Source organism: Quercus robur, chromosome 2, assembly GCF_932294415.1.
Source record: "Quercus robur chromosome 2, dhQueRobu3.1, whole genome shotgun sequence".
In the NCBI taxonomy this organism is placed as follows: domain Eukaryota; kingdom Viridiplantae; phylum Streptophyta; class Magnoliopsida; order Fagales; family Fagaceae; genus Quercus; species Quercus robur.
This window is the reverse complement of record NC_065535.1, coordinates 61,126,289-61,145,672: the sequence shown is the minus strand read 5'-3', so window position 1 is coordinate 61,145,672 and position 19,384 is coordinate 61,126,289. Positions and strand designations below refer to the sequence as shown.

Sequence of the window (19,384 nt, the reverse complement as noted above, 5' to 3'; positions counted from 1 at the left end):
TGATGTGTTCACCTGGAATGCCTATGAGGCTCCTAGGGTAGATCCTGACTTCATTTGCCACCATTTGAATGTCAACTCAGCTATCCTCTTTAGGTCTAAAGAGCATTTTGATGTTGTTAAGGAAGAGGTGAACAAGCTTAAGTGGGCTGGAGCTATCAAATAAGTATTCTACTCTGAATGGTTGGCTAATACAGTGGTAGTGAAGAAGAAGAATGGGAAGTGGCGGGTGTGTGTAGACTTCACAGACTTGAACAAAGCCTGTCCAAAGGATTCCTTCCCCATTCCTAGAATTGATTAGCTAGTGGATGTGACTGTAGGCCATTCTCGGATGGACTTTTTGGATGCCTTTCAAAGGTACCATCAGTTACCTTTAGCCTTAGACGACCAAGAGAAAACAGTTTTTGTTACTCCCACTGGGAATTACCACTATAAGGTAATGCCCTTAATCTAAAAAATGCGGGGTCTACCTATCAGAGGATAATGATCGGGATGTTTAAGCTCCAACTTGGGAAGAACATTGAGATTTACATAGACGACATGGTAGTCAAGAGTAAGTTGGAATCTGAGCATATTAACGATCTTGGGAATATCTTTGAGATCTTGAGGAGTCATAAGCTGCGACTCAATACTTCTAATTGTTCTTTTAGGATTGGATCAGGTAAGTTCTTGGGGTACATGGTTACACACTGTGGAATTGAAGTCAATCTTGACCAGATTAAAGCAATCAACAACTTACAACCACCTCGAAATCCCAAAGAGGTCCAGAAACTAATAGGGATGACTGCTGCTTTAAACCGATTCATCTCCCAGTCAGTAGACAGGTGTAGACCTTTCTTCCAATTGCTGAACAAGTGGAAGGGATTTTAATTGACCGAGGAGTATGTTTTAGCCTTCCAGCAGTTGAAAGAATATTTATCTCGTCCCCCCATTATGTCTAGGCCCAAGGTGGATGAGGTTTTGTTTATCTACATCGCAGTGGCTTCCCATGTGGTAAACTTAGTGTTGGTACAGGTTGATAATGGTGTGCAGAGGTCAGTTTACTATGTGAGTAAATCACTACATGAGGGTAAGGTTCGTTACCTACCACTAGAGAAGGCCATTTTGGCGATGGTGCATGCTACATGTAAGCTCTCCCATTATTTCTAGTCGCACACAGTTGTTGTCCTAACCCAGCTCCCACTTAGATCTCTACTTCGGAGTGCTAATTACATAGGGAGGGTTGCAAAATGGGGTACGATCCTAGGGGCTTTTGATATCAAGTACATGCCTCGCACCTCCATCAAGGGTCAAGTCCTTGTTGATCTAGTGGTTGAGTTTGTTGAAACCCCATTAGAAGAGAGAGTAGAGATGCAAAACATGGATGGGAAATTGATTGGTGCAATCTCCTTACAAGAACCTTTGTCCTGGAAGGTATACGTTGATGGTGTTGCGAACTATAGAGGATCTGGAGTGGGGCTAGTTTTGATATCTCCCGAGAGGATTACAATTGAGAAATCCTTAAGATTGATTATGAAACTCTACTGGTAGGGATGACCATGGTTCAGAAAATGGGTGAAAAAGCAGTGGAAATATTTTCTGATTCAAGGTTGGTTGTGGGCTAAGTTCAAGGAGAGTAGGAGGCTAGAGATCTTAGAATGCAGGAATCTTTGAACCAGGTTAGACACTTACAGTTTGAATTTAAGTCTTTTAATTTATCGCAAATCCCTAGAAATAGAAATACACATACCGATTTTCTTGCCACGCTAGCAACCTCCTCAGCACAAAGTTTACCTCGGGTGATTTTTGTGAAAAACTTGTGTAAGCCTACTGAAGTAGGGAGAAATGTTGCTCACATTCATCAGATTAGGGTGGGACCTAACTGGATGAACTCCATAGTACTGTTCCTTAAGAAGGATGTCCTACCCAAGAAGAAGTCAAAGGCTGACAAGGTGCGAAGAAAGGCTCCTCGGTTTTGGCTGTTCGAGGACCAAAAATTGTATAAGAGATCTTTTTTTGGCCCATATCTACTATGCATACAACTTGAAACAGTTAAGCTACTCTTGGAAGAATTACATAAAGGAATTTGTGGAAGCCATACAGGGGGTAGATCTTTGTCTCACAGGGTACTCACTCAAGGCTATTGGTGGCCAAATATGTAAAGGGAAGTACAAGAATATGTGAAGAAGTGTTACCAATGCCAAAAATTTTCTCCAAACATTCACTAACCAGGAGGTGTCCTTAATCCTCGATCTAGCCCTTTGCCATTTGCTCAATAGGGCTTGGACATCGTAGGTCCTTTCCCCAAGGCAGTAGAGAATAAGAGATATTTGTTGGTTGGCACGGACTACTTCACCAAGTGGGTTGAAGCTGAACCATTGGCGAATATTAGGGACGTGGATGCCAAGAGATTCGTTTGGAAAAATATTGTCACTCGGTTTGGAATCCCTCGTACCCTCATCTTGGACAATGGACTTTAATTTGATAGCAAAGCTTTCAGGAGATATTGCTGTGACTTGGGCATAACGAATAGATATTCTACCTTGGCATATCCTCAGGGGAATGGATAGGTTGAAGCTGTCAATAAGGTCATAGTGAGAGAACTTAAAAAAAGGCTGGACGACGTAAAGGAAAAATGGGTAGAAGAATTACCACACATCTTTTGGACATAACGGACTACATCTCGTAGGTCCACAGGGGAGACCCCCTTTTTAATGACTTATGGAGTTAAGACTGTTATTCCTTTGAAGACTGGATTCCCAACACTAAGAATGAGTTCTTTCACTCCGAGCAACAATGATGAGCTGTTAGGAAAGAGCCTAGACTTAATTGAAGAGCAAAGAGAAAATGCCATGGTCCAATTAGCCCATTATCAACACAAGCTCAAACAAGAGTACGATGCCAACGTGAAGCTAAGGCCACTGGTGCTTGGAGACTTGGTGTTGAGAAAGGTTCTAGGTACTGCAAAGAACCTAGCATGGGGAAAGTTAGGGCCCAACTGGGAAGGGCCATATTACATCACCTCGGTGGCTAGAATAGGTGCATATCATCTTGAAGACCTAGATGAAGAGAAATTATAAGATCCACATGGTGGACAAGTGATGTGGTCCACCATTCCACTAAAAAACTTCCACTTGTTTAAAATTGTTAGTTAGAAAATTTTTTTAAACAGAAATTAATTATTGACTCAACAATTTTAAACAAGTGAAAGTTTTTTAATGGAATGGTGGACAAGTGACGTGGTCCACCAGAAGACTCTATAATTTCTCCTAGATGAGAATGTTGTATTATGCCCCTGGAATGTAAATAACCTAAAAATGTATTACTATTAAGGGGAAATTGCACTTTACCCACTTGTGGTTTGGCCTGTTTTAACAGTGTCCACCCGTGATTTAAAAGTTATCACTTAACCCACCTGAGGTGGCCTCCGTTAGACCCCCATTACCCACCTCTCCCTTTTCACCGTTAAAAATAGGGATAAATGTGTCTTTTTCATTATATTTTATGTCTCTTTTCTCTTTTCTCTCATTCTTCTTCTTCTTCACATAAAACATAAAAGAAAACCAATACACCTACAGTGACAAACAAAGCCACAAATCCATGTGAACATACACCCACAGATTCGCTAGCCTTCCACTGCTAAATCCAAAAATTGACTACTTAATTCTTCATAGAAAAATCACAAAATAAAACTCTAACCCTCTTTCTTTTGCTGGGTTCTCTATAAAAAACCCAGATTTACAAGTAAAAAAAAAAAAATCTGCAAAAAAAAAACCCCAGCAATCTGTTCAAATTGACTACTTAATTCTTCATAGAGCCATCACAAAATAAAACTCTAAACCTTTTTCTTTTGCTGGGTTCTCTAAAAAAAACCCAGATTTGCAAGTAAAAAAAAAAAAAAAAACTGCAAAAAACAAACCCAACAATCTGTTCAAATTCACTACTTAATTCTTCATAGAAAAATCACAAAATAAAACTCTAACCCTCTTTCTTTTGCTGGGTTCTCTAAAAAAAACCTAGATTTGCAAGTAAAAAAAAAATATGCAAAAAAAAAAAACCCAGCAATCTGTTCAAATTCACTACTTAATTCTTCATAGAACAATCACAAAATAAAACTCTAACCCTCTTTCTTTTGCTAGGTTCTCTAAAAAAAAACCCAGATTTGCAAGTAAAAAAAAAAATCTACAAAAAAAAACCCAACAATCTGTTCAAATTCACTACTTAATTCTTCATAGAAAAATCACAAAATAAAACTCAAACCCTCTTTCTTTTGCTGGGTTCTCTAAAAAAACCCAGATTTGCTAGTAAAAAGAAATTTGCAAAAAATAAACCCAGTAATCTGTTCAAATTCACTACTTAATTCTTCATAGAACAATCACAAAATAAAACTCTAAACCTCTTTCTTTTGCTGGGTTCTCTAAAAAAAAACCCAGATTTGCAAGTAAAAAAAAAAAAAAAAAACTGCAAAAAACAAACCCAGCAATCTGTTCAAATTCACTACTTGATTCTTTATAGAACAATCACAAAATAAAACTCTAAACCTCTTTCTTTTGCTTGGTTCTCTAAAAAAAAACCCAGATTTGCAAGTAAAAACAAATCTGCAAAATAAACCCAGCAATCTGTTCAAATTCACCACTGCCGGAGATAGAGCAGGCACTGAAGTCTTTCTAACTGTAGGTGATGGCGCTGAAGCTTTAGGAGCAGGTGCTTGTGTTGGCGACTTCGATGGAGAGTGTGAAGGAGACTGGGCTAAAGTTGATATAGAGGAAAACCCAAACTTCAATACACCTTCTTGCTTGCAAGTGTCAGATTTCACTTTGGCAATCTAAGTGAAGAGAGAAAGGGATTATGGGTTTGGGGATTTTTAGGGATTTTATGGTAGAGAGAGGGAGAGAGCTTGTTCTTTGTTTTAGGGTTCTATTTGGGTTCTAATTTTGGCTTATATAGTAAAGGGGATTTTTTAACGGAAAGGACAGAGGTGGGTAACGGGGGTCTAACGGAGGCCACCTCAGGTGGGTTAAGTGATTACTTTTAAACCACGGGTGGACACTGTTAAGACGGGCCAAACCACAGGTGGGTAAAGTGCAATTTCCCCTACTATTAATGAAAGTCTTCCTTGTCACATTCTCGTTTATTACATTATTTGTTGAACTTCATATTATTGTTATTCCAAATATCAAACAGAACATTAGTCATGCCTAACTCCTCAAACCACATACCTTGGGTAAATTGATATGTTAAGTTACTTTTCTGAGTATTAAACAGAACTTTAGCTATGCCTGGCTCCTCGGACCATATATTCTAGGTAAATTAATACTTCCTGTCACTTATCTAAGTATCAAATAGAACTTTGGTCATGCCTGGCTCCTCGGACCACATACCTTGGGTAAACTGATATCTTTTAATAATTTTTCTAAGTGTTAAACAGAACTTTAGCTATGCCTGGCTCCTCGACCACATGCTTTGGGTAAATTAACACTTCTTGATATTTATCTAAGTATTAAACAGAACATTAGTCATGCCTGGCTCCTCGAACCACATACTTTGGGTAAATTGATATCTTTTAATCATTTTTCTAAGTGTTAAATAGAACCTTAGCTATGACTGGCTCCTTGGATAACATGCTTTGGGTAAATTAACACTTTCTGACATTTATCTAAGTATCAAACAGAATCTTGGTCATGCCTGACTCCTCAGACTACATACCTTAGATAAATTGATATCTTTTAATCATTTTCCTAAGTGTTAAACAGAACCTTAGTTATGCCTGAATTCTTGAATCACATGCTTTGGGTAAATTAACACTTCCTGACATTTATCTAAGTATTAAACAGAACCTTGGTCATGCATGACTCCTCAGATCACATACCTTGGGTAAATTGATATCTTTTAATCATTTTCCTAAGTGTTAAAAAGAACTTTAGCTGTGCTTGGCTCCTCGAACCACATGCTTTGGGTAAATCAACACTTCCTGACATTTATCTAAGTGTCAAACAGAACCTTAGTCATGCTTGGCTCTTCGAACCATATGCCTTGGGTAAATTGATATCTTTTAATCATTTTTCTAAGTGTTAAACAGTACCTTAGCTATGCTTGACTCCTTGGCCTACATACTTAAGGTAAATTAGCGCTTCTTATTGATTACTCGAATGTTAAATATGATCAGCTATTCTAAACAACAAAGATCTTCATTGTGATAACAGGCTCAAGTGGATGCTCATGAGCATCACTTAAATCATTTGCAGGCATACCTGTATTTGTTTGAAAATTTATTATCCCTTTAGTCCTCTAAGCTTACTAGTGAGTAAGGAGCAGAGTAAGTTTAAACCTGTATGCAGGCTACATTACTGTGTATGTCCTTAAAGTCAAAATTATGCTTTGCCGAGATGATGGACTTGGTAAATTTAACTCGTTTTGCTATTGACCATATGAGATGGGATAACTTTCCTATTACTTATACAGATTAATAAGAAGAGTTTAACCTCATTACTACGTTTATTAAGTGTTGGATAAGATAGAAAATATATCAACATTAGTATGAAAATCATGGGAAGAAAGAAAATATGCATAACTTTCATTAATTAAAGCCTTAAAGCAAGGCAGATTAAGTATAGAAGGGGAAACTTGGTTGCAAACTTTGAAAACCAAAATAGTAGTTGCAAGCAAAACAAAAGAAAAGAGAAACACAAAAGAAAAAACTACACTGAAACCTATTTCTTTTTTATTACACGCTTTTCCTTGGGATGGGCTTTGACATGCTGAGTGGATGTTGCCTCTGAGACCTCGAGGCCCTTGCTTGCAGGATCAGCCTTGGCAGGCAAGGGAAGAGAGGCTAGGATAATCTCCATCATTTTAGGAGCTTCTTTCTTAGCGGGAGGGTCTTGGGTGACAGTGGGGGGCTTCGTGGCATTAGGGGCCATTCCCTGGTTTGCGTTCTCCTTTTCTGTGCCCTCGGGCTACTCGACCACCTTGGAGGGGGTGTTAGAAGAGGTTGGAACCTTGGCTGTACCATCCTTGCCTGCTTCTGCCCCCTCGGAGGCAGTGTCAGTCCTCGAGCTAGGAGGAACAGATTCTCGGATGGCGGGGGGGGGGGGGTAGTATATACTCTTTGCCCTTCTAAGTGCATATGAAGCCTCAACCCCAGCTTGGTTGAGAGCTTCATTCCATACTTAGGAGCAGTAGTTCCTACATACCCTTGAGAGCTTAGCCCTGAGGGCTTCCTCGGTCTCCGCCACTCCTATATCATATCCCTCTTGCTCGGCTTGATCCCGAGCCCTCTTCGCTTGTTCCCTTGCCTTTTCGGCCTCCTCCAGTTTCTTCTTAAATGCAACGATCTATGCTTTGGAGGCGGCTAGCTGATCCTCGGCATTGTGGAGGAGCACCCATTGGCCCTCAGCTTGCCTCTCAGCGCTGTCTAGAGTGGCTGCAACACTTTTTATTTTCCTCTCCTCCTCAAGCAACTTATTATTTAGCTCTTGAATGCTCTTTTCGGCCACATTGAAGGCCTCTACGGCGGTGTTGCGCCTTCCTCCTTCCTCCTTCTTCATCTGTCGGTGGCAGTAGTTGGTTATCTCCTCCACTCGAAAGGAGGCTTGAACAACCTGTCGAGGAAAGGGAAAAATTAGAAAAAGAAAGAGAGAAAAGCAGTAAAAAAAAAAAAAGAAGAAAAAAGGGGCTAAGTGGAATACATACCATGGTGAGGTACCTCTTCAAGCTGAGAAAGACCTCGTACCTCTTTATGGACCGGAGTTCGGCATGTCCTCAGGGAGCAGCAGAGCTTAATCCATCACGTCAGCCACATAGCTGGCCGTCCCTCCTTGGAAGTCCCTGATGGAGGCACTGGCTTGCAGTGGAGCCCCATCTAACATTGGGGTGGGGGTCCAGGCTGGAGGAGCGACCTGAGGATCATTCCTCTTCTCAGCGCCCTTTTTCCCCACCTTGGCTTGCTTGGCCGCTCTTTGGGCCTCATCCTCTTGGGAGGGGTCAGTTTTTCCAACTTTCACCACCTCCTTGCCCTTTGGCTTCTTTTTCTTTTTTAGGTCGGCAGGTTCAAGTCGGAGGGGTAGGGCAGGTAGGGGGTGGGAGGCTTAGTTTGGGCTGCCTTCCCAAGCGCATCCCTCCCCGGTTGGGACTCTATCAGGTTTAGTAGGGTGGACCTTGGCTTACGTTGAATCCCCATCTCGTCTAGTATCAGAATGAATGGATGGCTGAGGTCAAAAGTTGAAGTTTCTAGGGACAAAGCTAGATTAAAGACTTCAAACTCATCCTCGGAATTAGGTACTTCAACTATTGTGTTAGCGGGGTGAGAAGAAGTGGCCACTCTGGTTGTTTGTTGTGGTGGCGAGGCTACCTTTGGTATGCCTTCGGGTATTGGCTCGGTGGTGAGTGTGCCTTTTAGAACAGGACTAGTAATGAGAAAGCCTGGGATAGCAACACTGATTCGTTGCAGCTGAGGATCCTTAGCCTTAATGACACACTTTGGCGCCTGGAAACTCTTAGATATTGGAATGTAGTCCAATATCAGGTGGGTTGCCCTGAGTTGGCCGTCTATGTGGACGAACACCTCGGCCTTCAGGATTTTGTCTAAACTCTGCTGGTTCACAAGGTTGAAGTTGGGGATAGATGCGTTTTTGTTTGCAAAACCATTGGGAAAGACAAAAAACATCATTAGTGAAGAATAATACAAATCAAAGAGAATTTCATGCACAGACACAAACAAAAGGAAAAGAAAAAGGAGGTAACTTTAAAGTAATCATCTTAAGTCTAAAACACCACCTGGCTTCCTTTCTCTCGTCGGGCATGGGAGGCCATCGTGCCATTCCCCTAACACGATTAGGAAATCCTTATTTAGGCCTTTGTTGGATTCGGGGAGGCACTGAATGAGCTTAACCTCGGGGTACCTAAATTTTAGGTAATACCCCTGTCCCTTTAAATGATGGAGGTTGTAAACCCAGTTGATATCATGGTGGGTCAACCCTAATCCCATTCTTTCATTAAAGGCATCTACATTCCCTAGAATCCTAAATATATTTAGGGCACACTGGTGGAAGCTAACTTATGGGCTCTAAGGTAATCCCTGGTTATGGTACCCATGAGAATTCTCATCCCACCCTCTATGAAGGCAATCATTGGGATCTCTACTTCTCCCTCTTGCCTTTTTTCATGCCACTCTCCCTCCTTACAGTACCTAATGAAAGTTTCTGGGGGAATTCTATATAGAGCTCTGAAACTCTCTATTCCCTTCTCGGAGTCTACCAAATGAGCGAACCTTCCCATTTCTAAGAAAGAGTTGGAAATACTAAGGAGATAATGAGAAGAAAGAAGAGCCAAGGAGGAAAGAACACAAAGAAAGAAAAAGTGTATAGAAAAGTAAAGTGTAGAGATTTGTGAAGACTTACAGAAAGAAGAAAATTATCATCGGATGGGCTTTTGGTATTTGTAAGGGTATGAATGAGTTGGGAAGGTTTGTAGGTTCAGTGTATGTGCGCTAAAAAGAAATGAATGCTAAAGTGAGATGAGTGATTGATTTGAGTGGTATTTATATCAAAGAGAAAGTTACAAGCAGAAAAATTCTCGCCCATGTTTCAGCAGAGCCCCCAGCTGTTGGATTCGCATCGTGCTGTAGAACGTGGGGGACATGGAGCTGTAAAAATTTAATGAGGGAGAGTCTCGAATGCTGAAGCATCAGGAGTGGGCCTTGAGAAGTTAAAAAGAGCCTTTGTACCATCAGAAGAGGTGTAAAATGGGTGTGGAGGAAGTATCATTACATCGAAATCCTCCTTTCTTCCGAAGGAGCCAAAAAGAAGAATCTCGAGCGGCTATTGTAGGGATATTGGGCCCAGGAACTCATTATTTATATATGTATTGGGTCTGGGGCCCAATTCGAGAACGTAAAGTCGTCCGAGGAGGAGTAAATATTGTTAGGGGAGTTCATGTTAGTAAATGAGAAAGTTAATTTTGGTCATAAGGGTCCAGGAGGGTGGGCCGAGGATGCCTCATCGGCTGGCCAATTCCGAGGTCTAGAGAGATGGTTTGCCATCCTGGGGAACATTCCAGGAAATTTCGTTGATACAGATAAGCTTCACAGAAACGTAGGATAGGGAGGAGTCCTAAAATATCTAAGGAGAAAACTGCTACCACCGCATTAAATACTCTGCAGCTAACCTTCTGACTGCATTAATGTGGAGGTGATACCTGAACGATGGTTTTCAGCCTTACAACTATTACATAAAGACTTCAGGAAGGTGCTAATGGGACAGGGATCAACAACAACCATCTAGTTTGCACGTGGAGGGTAAAGATGAAAGGGGAAGAGAATATAAAAGGAGAGGGAGGCAAGGAGAGAAGGGGATCGAGAATCAAGAGAGAAACACTGTAGCAATCAAGAAACAAACTTGTAATCAAATTTAAGAAAAATATATAAGAGCTGATCTCTTCGGACTGTGCTGAGGACGATTTTCTTTAGTTTAAATCAAGCTATCTTTCTGTTCTTGTCATTTGAACCCACTTTATTTGTCATACAACTCATCTTAGCCCAGTTTTCCAATCCACTCTCTACAAATTCATTGTTTTGGGCTTTTTGGGCCTGAATCTATTCATCATTTGAACTAGCAACTCAAATATGGTCCTTACACACACACACACACACACACACACACACACACACATATACAGTGGCGGAGTCAGGATTTGACTCGAGGGGGGGCAAAATTTATATATACTATGCATGCATATTGAAACACACACATATTACATATATGTTGGATGGTTGTAAAGGATTTTTTTTTTTTTTTTTTTTTTTTTGTGCATAAATAAGCCATCTTCTTATATATAGTAAAAATTCCATTTATAAATGAACATATTTTTAGTAATTAAGTATGAACACCAAATACAACTAACGTAAGTTTGTGTTATTATATAATTATCTCAAAATTTTGGTTTATTATACAAAATTTTATGATGTAGGATAATTATTACATAAAGAATTTTTTTTAGTAAGTATCCACATGGTGAAGTGGAGAATTGACACCAAGACCCAGCCAAAGCTAGAGAAAGAGATGCAACTTTGAGATGGATATATTGTCAAACCAAATACAAACCTTCTTCTTACTAAAATTTAAAAGCCACCCTACTATTTTTTTTGCCGAGCCAGGGGGGGCAACTGCCCCCCCCTCGACCCCCCCTGGCTCCGCCCCTGCATATATATATATATATATATATATATATATATATATATATATATAAAGGTTAAGTTCTCTCCAAACATAAGATAAAATCACAACTCTCCCCTTTATAAGCCACCTTGTAAGGAGAGCTAAATGGGGGGAATTAAACCCAAAAGCCATATGAAGGGAACTTGCTTTACAAACTATCAAGGAGATAAGGAGCAAATAAACAGTGCGAACTTTTCGCTCTGTAAATGTATCAATGATGTCTTTTCTATAGTTATCTGAATATTATTTTCAAACTAATGTACTGAAAGAAGCAGCAAATAGAAAGAACCATATGGTCTGTAAATATAACACCAACAGTTGAACCTCCACATTTGTTCAATCCAAACCAGAGCAATTCAAAGAAGTCTTAATCCTTTGGACGGTGGAGCTGATAAGAGTATTGACTGTGGCCACAGATTCCACGTTCAGTTGCTTCAAAGATGAGGGGCTAGACACCAATATCTGGAAAGCCACTGTAAGCAGTGAACCACCTGACCTTACAGCATTTGCACTTGTAGAAGCATCAATAGTGCCAGTTTCAGGACGACCATCACCAGAGATTATGAACCCTGATGGAAGTATTGGTACTTCTGAAGAGTCCTCGCCATTCATAGCTATGTTGATGGCTGGTATGTCCATGGGGGCATAGACTACTAAGGATCCCGTTGTATCTGTGCAGGTTTCTTGAAGCATCAGCATATTGTTCTCTGTAGGGATGTAAGGCTGCTTCACAAACACCATTAAGATGAAAACCAAAATCATTAAAAGAATCAATGCATGTGCGGAATGTAAATTATTAAACAAGAACATTTAATTGCCAAGAAATGTTAAATTTACTATAAATTTTATTATATAAGTTTACAAACTGATATAGTAAAGAATGTGATTAGTGACACCTCAACCATTAATATTTAAAAATATGAATTGCCTTTTTATAATTAATGATTTCTATAAGATAAAAACGAAACTCATTGGAAGAAGTCTGTGGGGGATAAAAGGCTGCTTCACAAATTCCATTAAGATGAAAACAAAACTCATGAGAAGAACCAATGTGAGGAATCACGAATAGGTAAATTATTAAACAAGAACATTTAATTTCCGAGATATGCTAAATTTACTACAAATTTTTCTATAAAAACTTACAAATTGATATGGTAATGAATATGATTAGTAGCACCTCAACGATAAATATTTAAAAAATCTGAATTACCTTTTTATGATTAATGATTTCTATAATTGGTGATATGTTAAATGTGCATTTGGCAATCAATTAAAAGCTAGATTTTTACTTAAATTATCTACTATTTGTGGATCTTGTACTAGTTTTGTCTCTACTTTATTTCAATAATCTAACTTTTACCTTTTTCTCTCATATTATGTAAATAGGTTACCAGAAATAAGCAATTCCCAAACAAATACTAAATTGCTACCAATTTTACCATAAAATGTATAAATGAATATAACTACATTAATAACATAATTAATTATTGGTGTCATATCAATAACATACTAAATAAATTTTTTAATTACTTTTTGAGTGTGTTGTATTTAAATGTTGACACGTCAATTAATAAATTCTATGTAGTAAAATTAATTTTTTGAGATGCTATGTAGTAAAATTTATAGTATTCTTAGTTACTCATAACTTAAAATCATTTCTATATGTTTATAACAAACTATATAAGCTAGTATTTATTGACATTTACTTAAGGTTTAATCATATTATAATACATTACATGATCCTGTTCCCTAATCCAAATATTGTTAGTTGCACAGCACCTTGGTAGTTCAACCCTAACGAGTTAAAACTCAATTAATTAGGACTCAAAAGTATTTTCTAATAGGAAGAACGTGAGCGTGTAGGAGTCAAAAAGGTTGATGTGTGCTACTAGAATTAGGAGCTTTTATAGGTGGTTGGGGTTATGCTGTTATGGCCTTTGATGATCTCATACTCCCTTCATACATTATTTGTAAACATCATATGTTATCATGTATTAAATGTGGACATTCTTGAAAAATATAGTCATCTCATGTTAAAGTGTGTACATTTATGTATGAAGTGTACGTCTAGAAGTGTGAAACAATTATTTTTTATTATATAAAGAGAGTTTTGTGTGGCTTTTTACGGAGTGTGCTGCAACGTGAGAAGAGAGAAAAAGGAGATATAGTGGGAGTGTGCGAGAGTAAAGAAAAACATGTTTTTTCCCCTTTAGTCATGAGACACTCAAAAGAAGAAAATCTTGGGTTTTCTCTAGGGAGTAGTTTTTGGGAGCAACAAAGCAGATAATTTGAAATTGATTATAAAAGATTTTGTTTACCAAAGTGATAAAATTTCCCCTTTTAGGATGGCTTCAACTATATTGATGTCACCCTTAGTGCTATGGTCACTCCACAAGTATAAATAATTGTGGAGTGTGGGGGGCAAGGGTCGGGGTTCAAGTCTTCAGGAGAGAGCTTCACACACATATACACTTAGATTAGAATAGAGTAGAATTCTATCTTGTATATAAAAAAAAAAAATTTGGTCACTCGGGCTGTTGTACCTTTTAATTATTGACTTATTGTATGGTATGGATAGATCTTAACATAGAGTTACTTTATTTGTTTGCCATATCTTCACTAGGTGTTTATGAAATTTTATAGATGGTTGGTCAAGTAGTTAGGAGACAGGCCTTTAAGAACCTATTATACTAGGATTAATATGTCTTATATGTAAAATGGGTGATGATATTAGGTAAATTTGTATTAACTTTTAAAAAGTTAGATTATTCTATTTGATATAGATCTCAACTTAGGCATAAACTTGAGAAGATATTGTAACAAATTTTATTAAAATGGATTCATTCGAATTTAGTATGTAAAAGGAAAAAGTTTTCCATGTAAATCTTTGTGAAAGGTTTTTCTATTTACATCTTTGTATTATGCATGTGATTGATTATTCTTTTATTGTCAGGTTAAGGTTTTGGCTTGATAATTTTCGTTCAAATATATATATATTTTCTGGTTTTGTTAGCAAATATATATTTGTTAAATTTCTTAATTCATATGAGCCTAGATTTTGGCCCAACAAATATTACATAAATAATTTATACATATTTGTACAAGGAAAAAAAAAAAAAAAGTGGAAAGGGGGAGTAATGCTAGCTATGGATACAACAAATAATAAAATTACCCGAATAACAGATACACAGTTTCCTGGATGAGCTCCACTTGCGATGCGTGCTATCTCATGCACTGGATTTCCATTGGAGAGAACATCCCACTGGTAGACAATGAATGCATACATAATATAAATTAATATTTTTTTATTATAAAAAAGATACGTAAAAATTTAAACTTCACGACATCCACTCAATAATAAATAATTTTATCATTAGACAAAAATACTTATTAATTTTTGGTATAGACGGAGTTTTAATCCTAGATATCTTATTTGATAATAAAAGATTTTATAAGTTAAGCTAATTAGAACCCTTACTAATGGTTTTTTTAAGGAGTAAATAAAAATTGAAATTGCTATGGCTAATTATATATTCTTTCACTCGTTTACGTTTATTATTTCACATACAAAACGAAGAAATAAATGTTCACATTTTAAGTAAAATATATATAGTTTGGTGGACCTGAACTCGAGTCTTCTCATCTCTGAAGAAACTAAAGACATGGTGAGGTGGGAGAGGAAGCCAAAGAGAGGTAGCAGCACTAACTATCATCCCACAGGGCTGACCTGGTTCACTGCTTTTACGAACAGACACTCGAACCCCACTATTGTTGACTTCAGATAACTGAGGAAAATCCAGTTTTCCTGTCATGCTTAACATTCCACAAAAATTCTTCACCATCCTGTGGGAAAGCTTCATAATGCTCCTTTTACCTTCAGGCAAATTAAGCACTGGAAAATCACACCATTAATATTAAAACTACCAAAGTTAATTCAAGGTAAATAATAAAAATGAAAGGCAAGCATGTGATATATATAGGGTCTGATTAACGGGGTAACATTAGAGTATTTTTTAATGAACTATTTTAGGAAAATTTTGATACCACTTTTATAAGAAATAGAAAAAACTGTTAAAAAATCAATTACTTTTTTTTTTCTCTTCCCATAAAAACTTTTATAAAATGATTCACTAACAAATGTTCTTAGAACATTCATTAACTAATGATTCTGAGTATACCTCCAAGCCCTCCAATTCCAGTTGGTGCAATATCATCTATGGAGTAAGTATATCTCTCACACATCCTCTTAAGTGTAACAACCCATCTTGCTGCTCCATAAGCAATATTACCGCATATGAGATCTCTATACAGCCGATGAGTTTGGGTTTTATCATCCACTTCCACATGTTCAACCCAAGTAACCTATAAAAATATATAGATTGGTCTTTGAGATCACAACTTAGTTTGTTACTTAATTGAGAAATAATTGTCTTTGGCCAGAACTAAAATCAGGAAATTGCAAAAATTGATTTAATGGAGCATGAAATGTCAAGACAATAGTAATTAGTAACGGTGTGCGATTATTAATGACATAAGGACATCCAAAACATTAGGAACTTCAGGAAATGTATAAATGCTGTCAAACAATTAACAGTTTGTTGATGGTGTAGATTGATTATTACTTATTAGAAAGGTTTAGATAAGCGATATTTTCGTGATGTCATTTTTCAAGAGAACAATAAATTGTCTTCATTAGAGTGACAAAATTTGCATGATATCTGCTTTTGCAAATGACACCCAATTCAAAGTACATTATGTCACATTATGGTAATATAAGAATGAACATTTTGAAAGAGATGGATTAGTTGGGAACTTGGCCAAAGTCAAAGTGGATAGAACTTGGCCAAAGTCAAAGTGTATGTTTCATAATTGTGCCTCAAACATAGTTTAGAAGTCCTATAAATAGAACCAAGTTCAACATCTAGCTCTTTGCTATGTGAAAAACCAAATTATCATGTTAATGTAATAAAGTTACTGACCTTGGAGTACCCGTTAGGCATATCCTGAATCATGCATCCAGAGGGAAGCTTCCAAGAGCGGGAAGGTGAGGTTTTCTCTTTTGAGCAATCATAAGAGAAATCCACAATTAACCAGACGCCTAATTCGATTTGCTGGCAATGGCGAATGAAGAAGAATTCCCTAGGCGGTACTAGAGGCGATAGAATGTGCATTTGCTCGTACATCTGCATTTAACCTCTTGACTTATATAACAAATTTGTATTATCAAAGAAAACTGTAAGAAAAAAAGGAAAAAATAATAATGTTGATGAAGTGTTTTTTTTCTAAGGCTACTACCAGCTGCACCGAGCCACCTCGACTTGCTAGCATCCCAGGTTCAAGCACTTGAATTGTCTTTGCTTTTGTAACAATTGTGGGGAAAAGATCTATCCATTTATCCTGCAAAATTGAATGCTTTGCTTAATTTGGAATCGTTCCAGAAATATGGAGACTTTGAGGATTAATGTTACCGTGTAGGAGATATGAAAAGAAAAAAAGTTATGAATGCTGACCGAATTTAAAATCTTTTCAACTAGGTGCATTGCTTTCATGGTCACTATTTCTGAATCTTTTGATGCCTCGACACGAGCAGTGGAGTTCGTGAAATGATTAGCCCTAGGGAAGATCTTGTCATAACTGTCACGATGAAGAACAAATCCCCCATCAGCTGGGGACTTGATCCACAGAGGTTCATTGATTCGCATAAGTCTGATTAATTCATCCATGGCACTGGCAGCAGTCTCCAACACAAGTGGCTTCTCCATGTCTGAAATGTTTTTGAATTGGTATGTTAATGGAGAACTGGAACCATGGCCTTGATCAAGGGCAGCCCCTGGTCCTTGATTCCGGGAAATTGCTGCCGGTACATCCATTGAAGATCCGAGCATAGGAGTCGATGACTCAATTTGTGATATTGGTTTTCCAATGTACTTGGCAAGAAGGCAGGATACCTTTTCATGCTGCAAAACATTTCCAACTAAATTTCAATGAAGTGAATTGTCCAAGTTATAAAAAATAAATAAAAAATAAAAAATTTAATAGATAAATGACTAGATTTGAGAAGATCTTAACTAGGCAGGTGTATAAGAGGATAAGTTAATGTTTCTACTAGGTTAAATATTGTTACACACTAGCCGGTCCACACAATCCGTATAAAAGAGTGTGTATGGACAGGGTTAGAGCTATAACTAGACTCCCCTCCAAAATATTAAAAAACTCTTTTATTTTATGTATACTTGTTAAAACTCTAAATATTTAGCTACAAAAATAGAAGTCCTCCCTCTCAAATATTTAAGTTAGTCCAATGATGCTCTTAAAAAAAATAGAATTTGTTAATTGGTCTAATAGTTATAGAGATAAGGTAGTATTTATTTTCTCAAATTCATTTTTTGTACATGTATAATATCAAATTAAACAATTTTTGTATACTAATTTGAGTTTAAAAGATAATAAGTTCTCTTAAAAAATTATCTAGCGGATATACTTGTGTCAATGATCAATAGTTTTGTATACAATATATTTATAAATTATCACCTACTCTAATATCAAAATATTAAGGTTTGTATATGTGTATATGTTTACGCACGTGTGTGATAGTTTGTCTTGACTTTTGACTAATATATTAGCATCATAATTTGACCTCTCAAACAAAAAATCCCAACTCCGCCCTTATGTACGGATTTTGTGCAATAGTGAAAATGTGATAATTATTACTCTTTCGACAATTGAAACATGCCTCTTCTTTTAATTGGGCATTTTCGATCTGTAGTTTCTGTAGGCTACGTTGCCGTTCTTCTTCTCCGAAAGGTGGACCTCCACATGATGGGCAAATCACATTTTTCAGTGCCTCTCTGATTGCAAGGTTTTCGCATTGAATCTTATCGTTCTCTGACCGTAGAGTAGAGTTATCTGCTCGCTCATGTTGAGCCTGAAAAGTATAGACATGGAAGAATAACAAAAGGTCATGCATCATTTTTCATACAAAAACGTCAAAATGAGAAAATAAGAAAATTAAACCTTTGTTTGAGTCCTCTTGTTTTGGAACCAGAACTTTATCTGTTTGGATTCAAGCCCAAGATCCCTGCTCAACTGGCGCCGCTGGGTATCATCCGGATGCGGGCATTCCTTGAAGAATCTACATCTCAGCAATAGAAAACCCCATTAGCCTTAGAGAGAGGCAAGCAATCATATGAGACAATTTAATAGGCGTGATGTGTCCATATCAGGCTCTCGTCATGTGGATTTCTAAAGACTAACACCATAAGGACATGCTCCCCATCATATCATTAATAGATGATATGGTTGTTGATTACTCATCGTTTTTAAAATTTTGTGAGAATATAAGTTATATGACGAAAATATAATTTAATAATAAATTTGTCAAAATTTGTATCCAATAACAAAATATTAAATGATATGGTATTACTTAAAGTTATATTAGTTGTAACTTAAACTCATATATGTGTATATATATATATATATATATATTAGGTAGTATATGTACGGAGTCTTACATATGAATTAAATGAAAACACAAAAATGATAAGAGAGGAGAGAAGATGGTAATTAACAGAAATAGGAGATTATTACCGCATTACCTATAGGTAATGGGAAGACGATCTCTCATAAATACAATCTATAAAACAAAAATAATCCTTAAACAATGCCATTAAAGATCAAATTTTCTACTAAGTGAATATTTAAAAATAATTCCTATATTAAGAGTCTTGTAATTCAACTAATCGACACATTTTCTTTGTTTTCCAACGGAAACCACCAGAATTCTAATCCCCCACCCAATTATAAGGAAAAAAAAAAAAAAAAAAAAACAATTCCTACAATAAGAACCGTAACTATCAATAGCCAATAGGTACACCGGCATCACCCTCCTTACAGGGATAGCCAAAACCCACATCAGAAAAGTGATCAAACAGGCAAAAAGAAAAAGGTCACTCGCTGATCAATCTAGAAACAAAACTTGGATATGCTCTAGATCTAAATATGCATATGATGAACACACACACACACACACAAAAGGTGACTTGTGGAATCATATCAATCAACGATAATTCTTACGCTTCAAGTTGCTGTATCTGGTGAGAGGTATGGCGATGGTAGGACCTCTTCCCCTTGCGAGCATTCGATTGTTCTTGCTCATCACCTGAGCCACCACCACCACTTCCTATCGGGAAATCCAT

The 19,384-nt window shown here is 37.2% G+C and overlaps 1 protein-coding gene across 1 annotated transcript; it reads right to left on the bottom strand.

Moving 5' to 3' along the window:
* Positions 1-11,525: 11,525 nt before the first annotated feature.
* LOC126714346 (homeobox-leucine zipper protein ROC8-like) lies at positions 11,526-19,384 on the bottom strand. The gene is made up of 10 exons (XM_050414459.1): positions 19,263-19,384; positions 18,204-18,321; positions 17,923-18,114; positions 16,700-17,146; positions 16,485-16,586; positions 16,169-16,372; positions 15,368-15,551; positions 14,813-15,081; positions 14,362-14,451; positions 11,526-11,915 (listed from the first exon to the last, which is right to left on the bottom strand). The coding sequence occupies exons 1-10, from the start codon at positions 19,382-19,384 to the stop codon at positions 11,526-11,528; spliced, it is 2,118 nt and encodes a 705-aa protein (XP_050270416.1).

Coding starts and splice junctions, on each gene's coding strand:
- LOC126714346 (XM_050414459.1), bottom strand. CDS start 19,384: ATGGATTTCCCGATAGGAAGTGGTGGTGGTGGCTCAGGTGATGAGCAA. Junction 16,373..16,484: donor GAGGTGGCTCGGTGCAGCTG/GTAGTAGCCTTA, acceptor GGTTAAATGCAG/ATGTACGAGCAAATGCACAT. Junction 15,082..15,367: donor TGGAATTGGAGGGCTTGGAG/GTATACTCAGAA, acceptor GTGATTTTCCAG/TGCTTAATTTGCCTGAAGGT.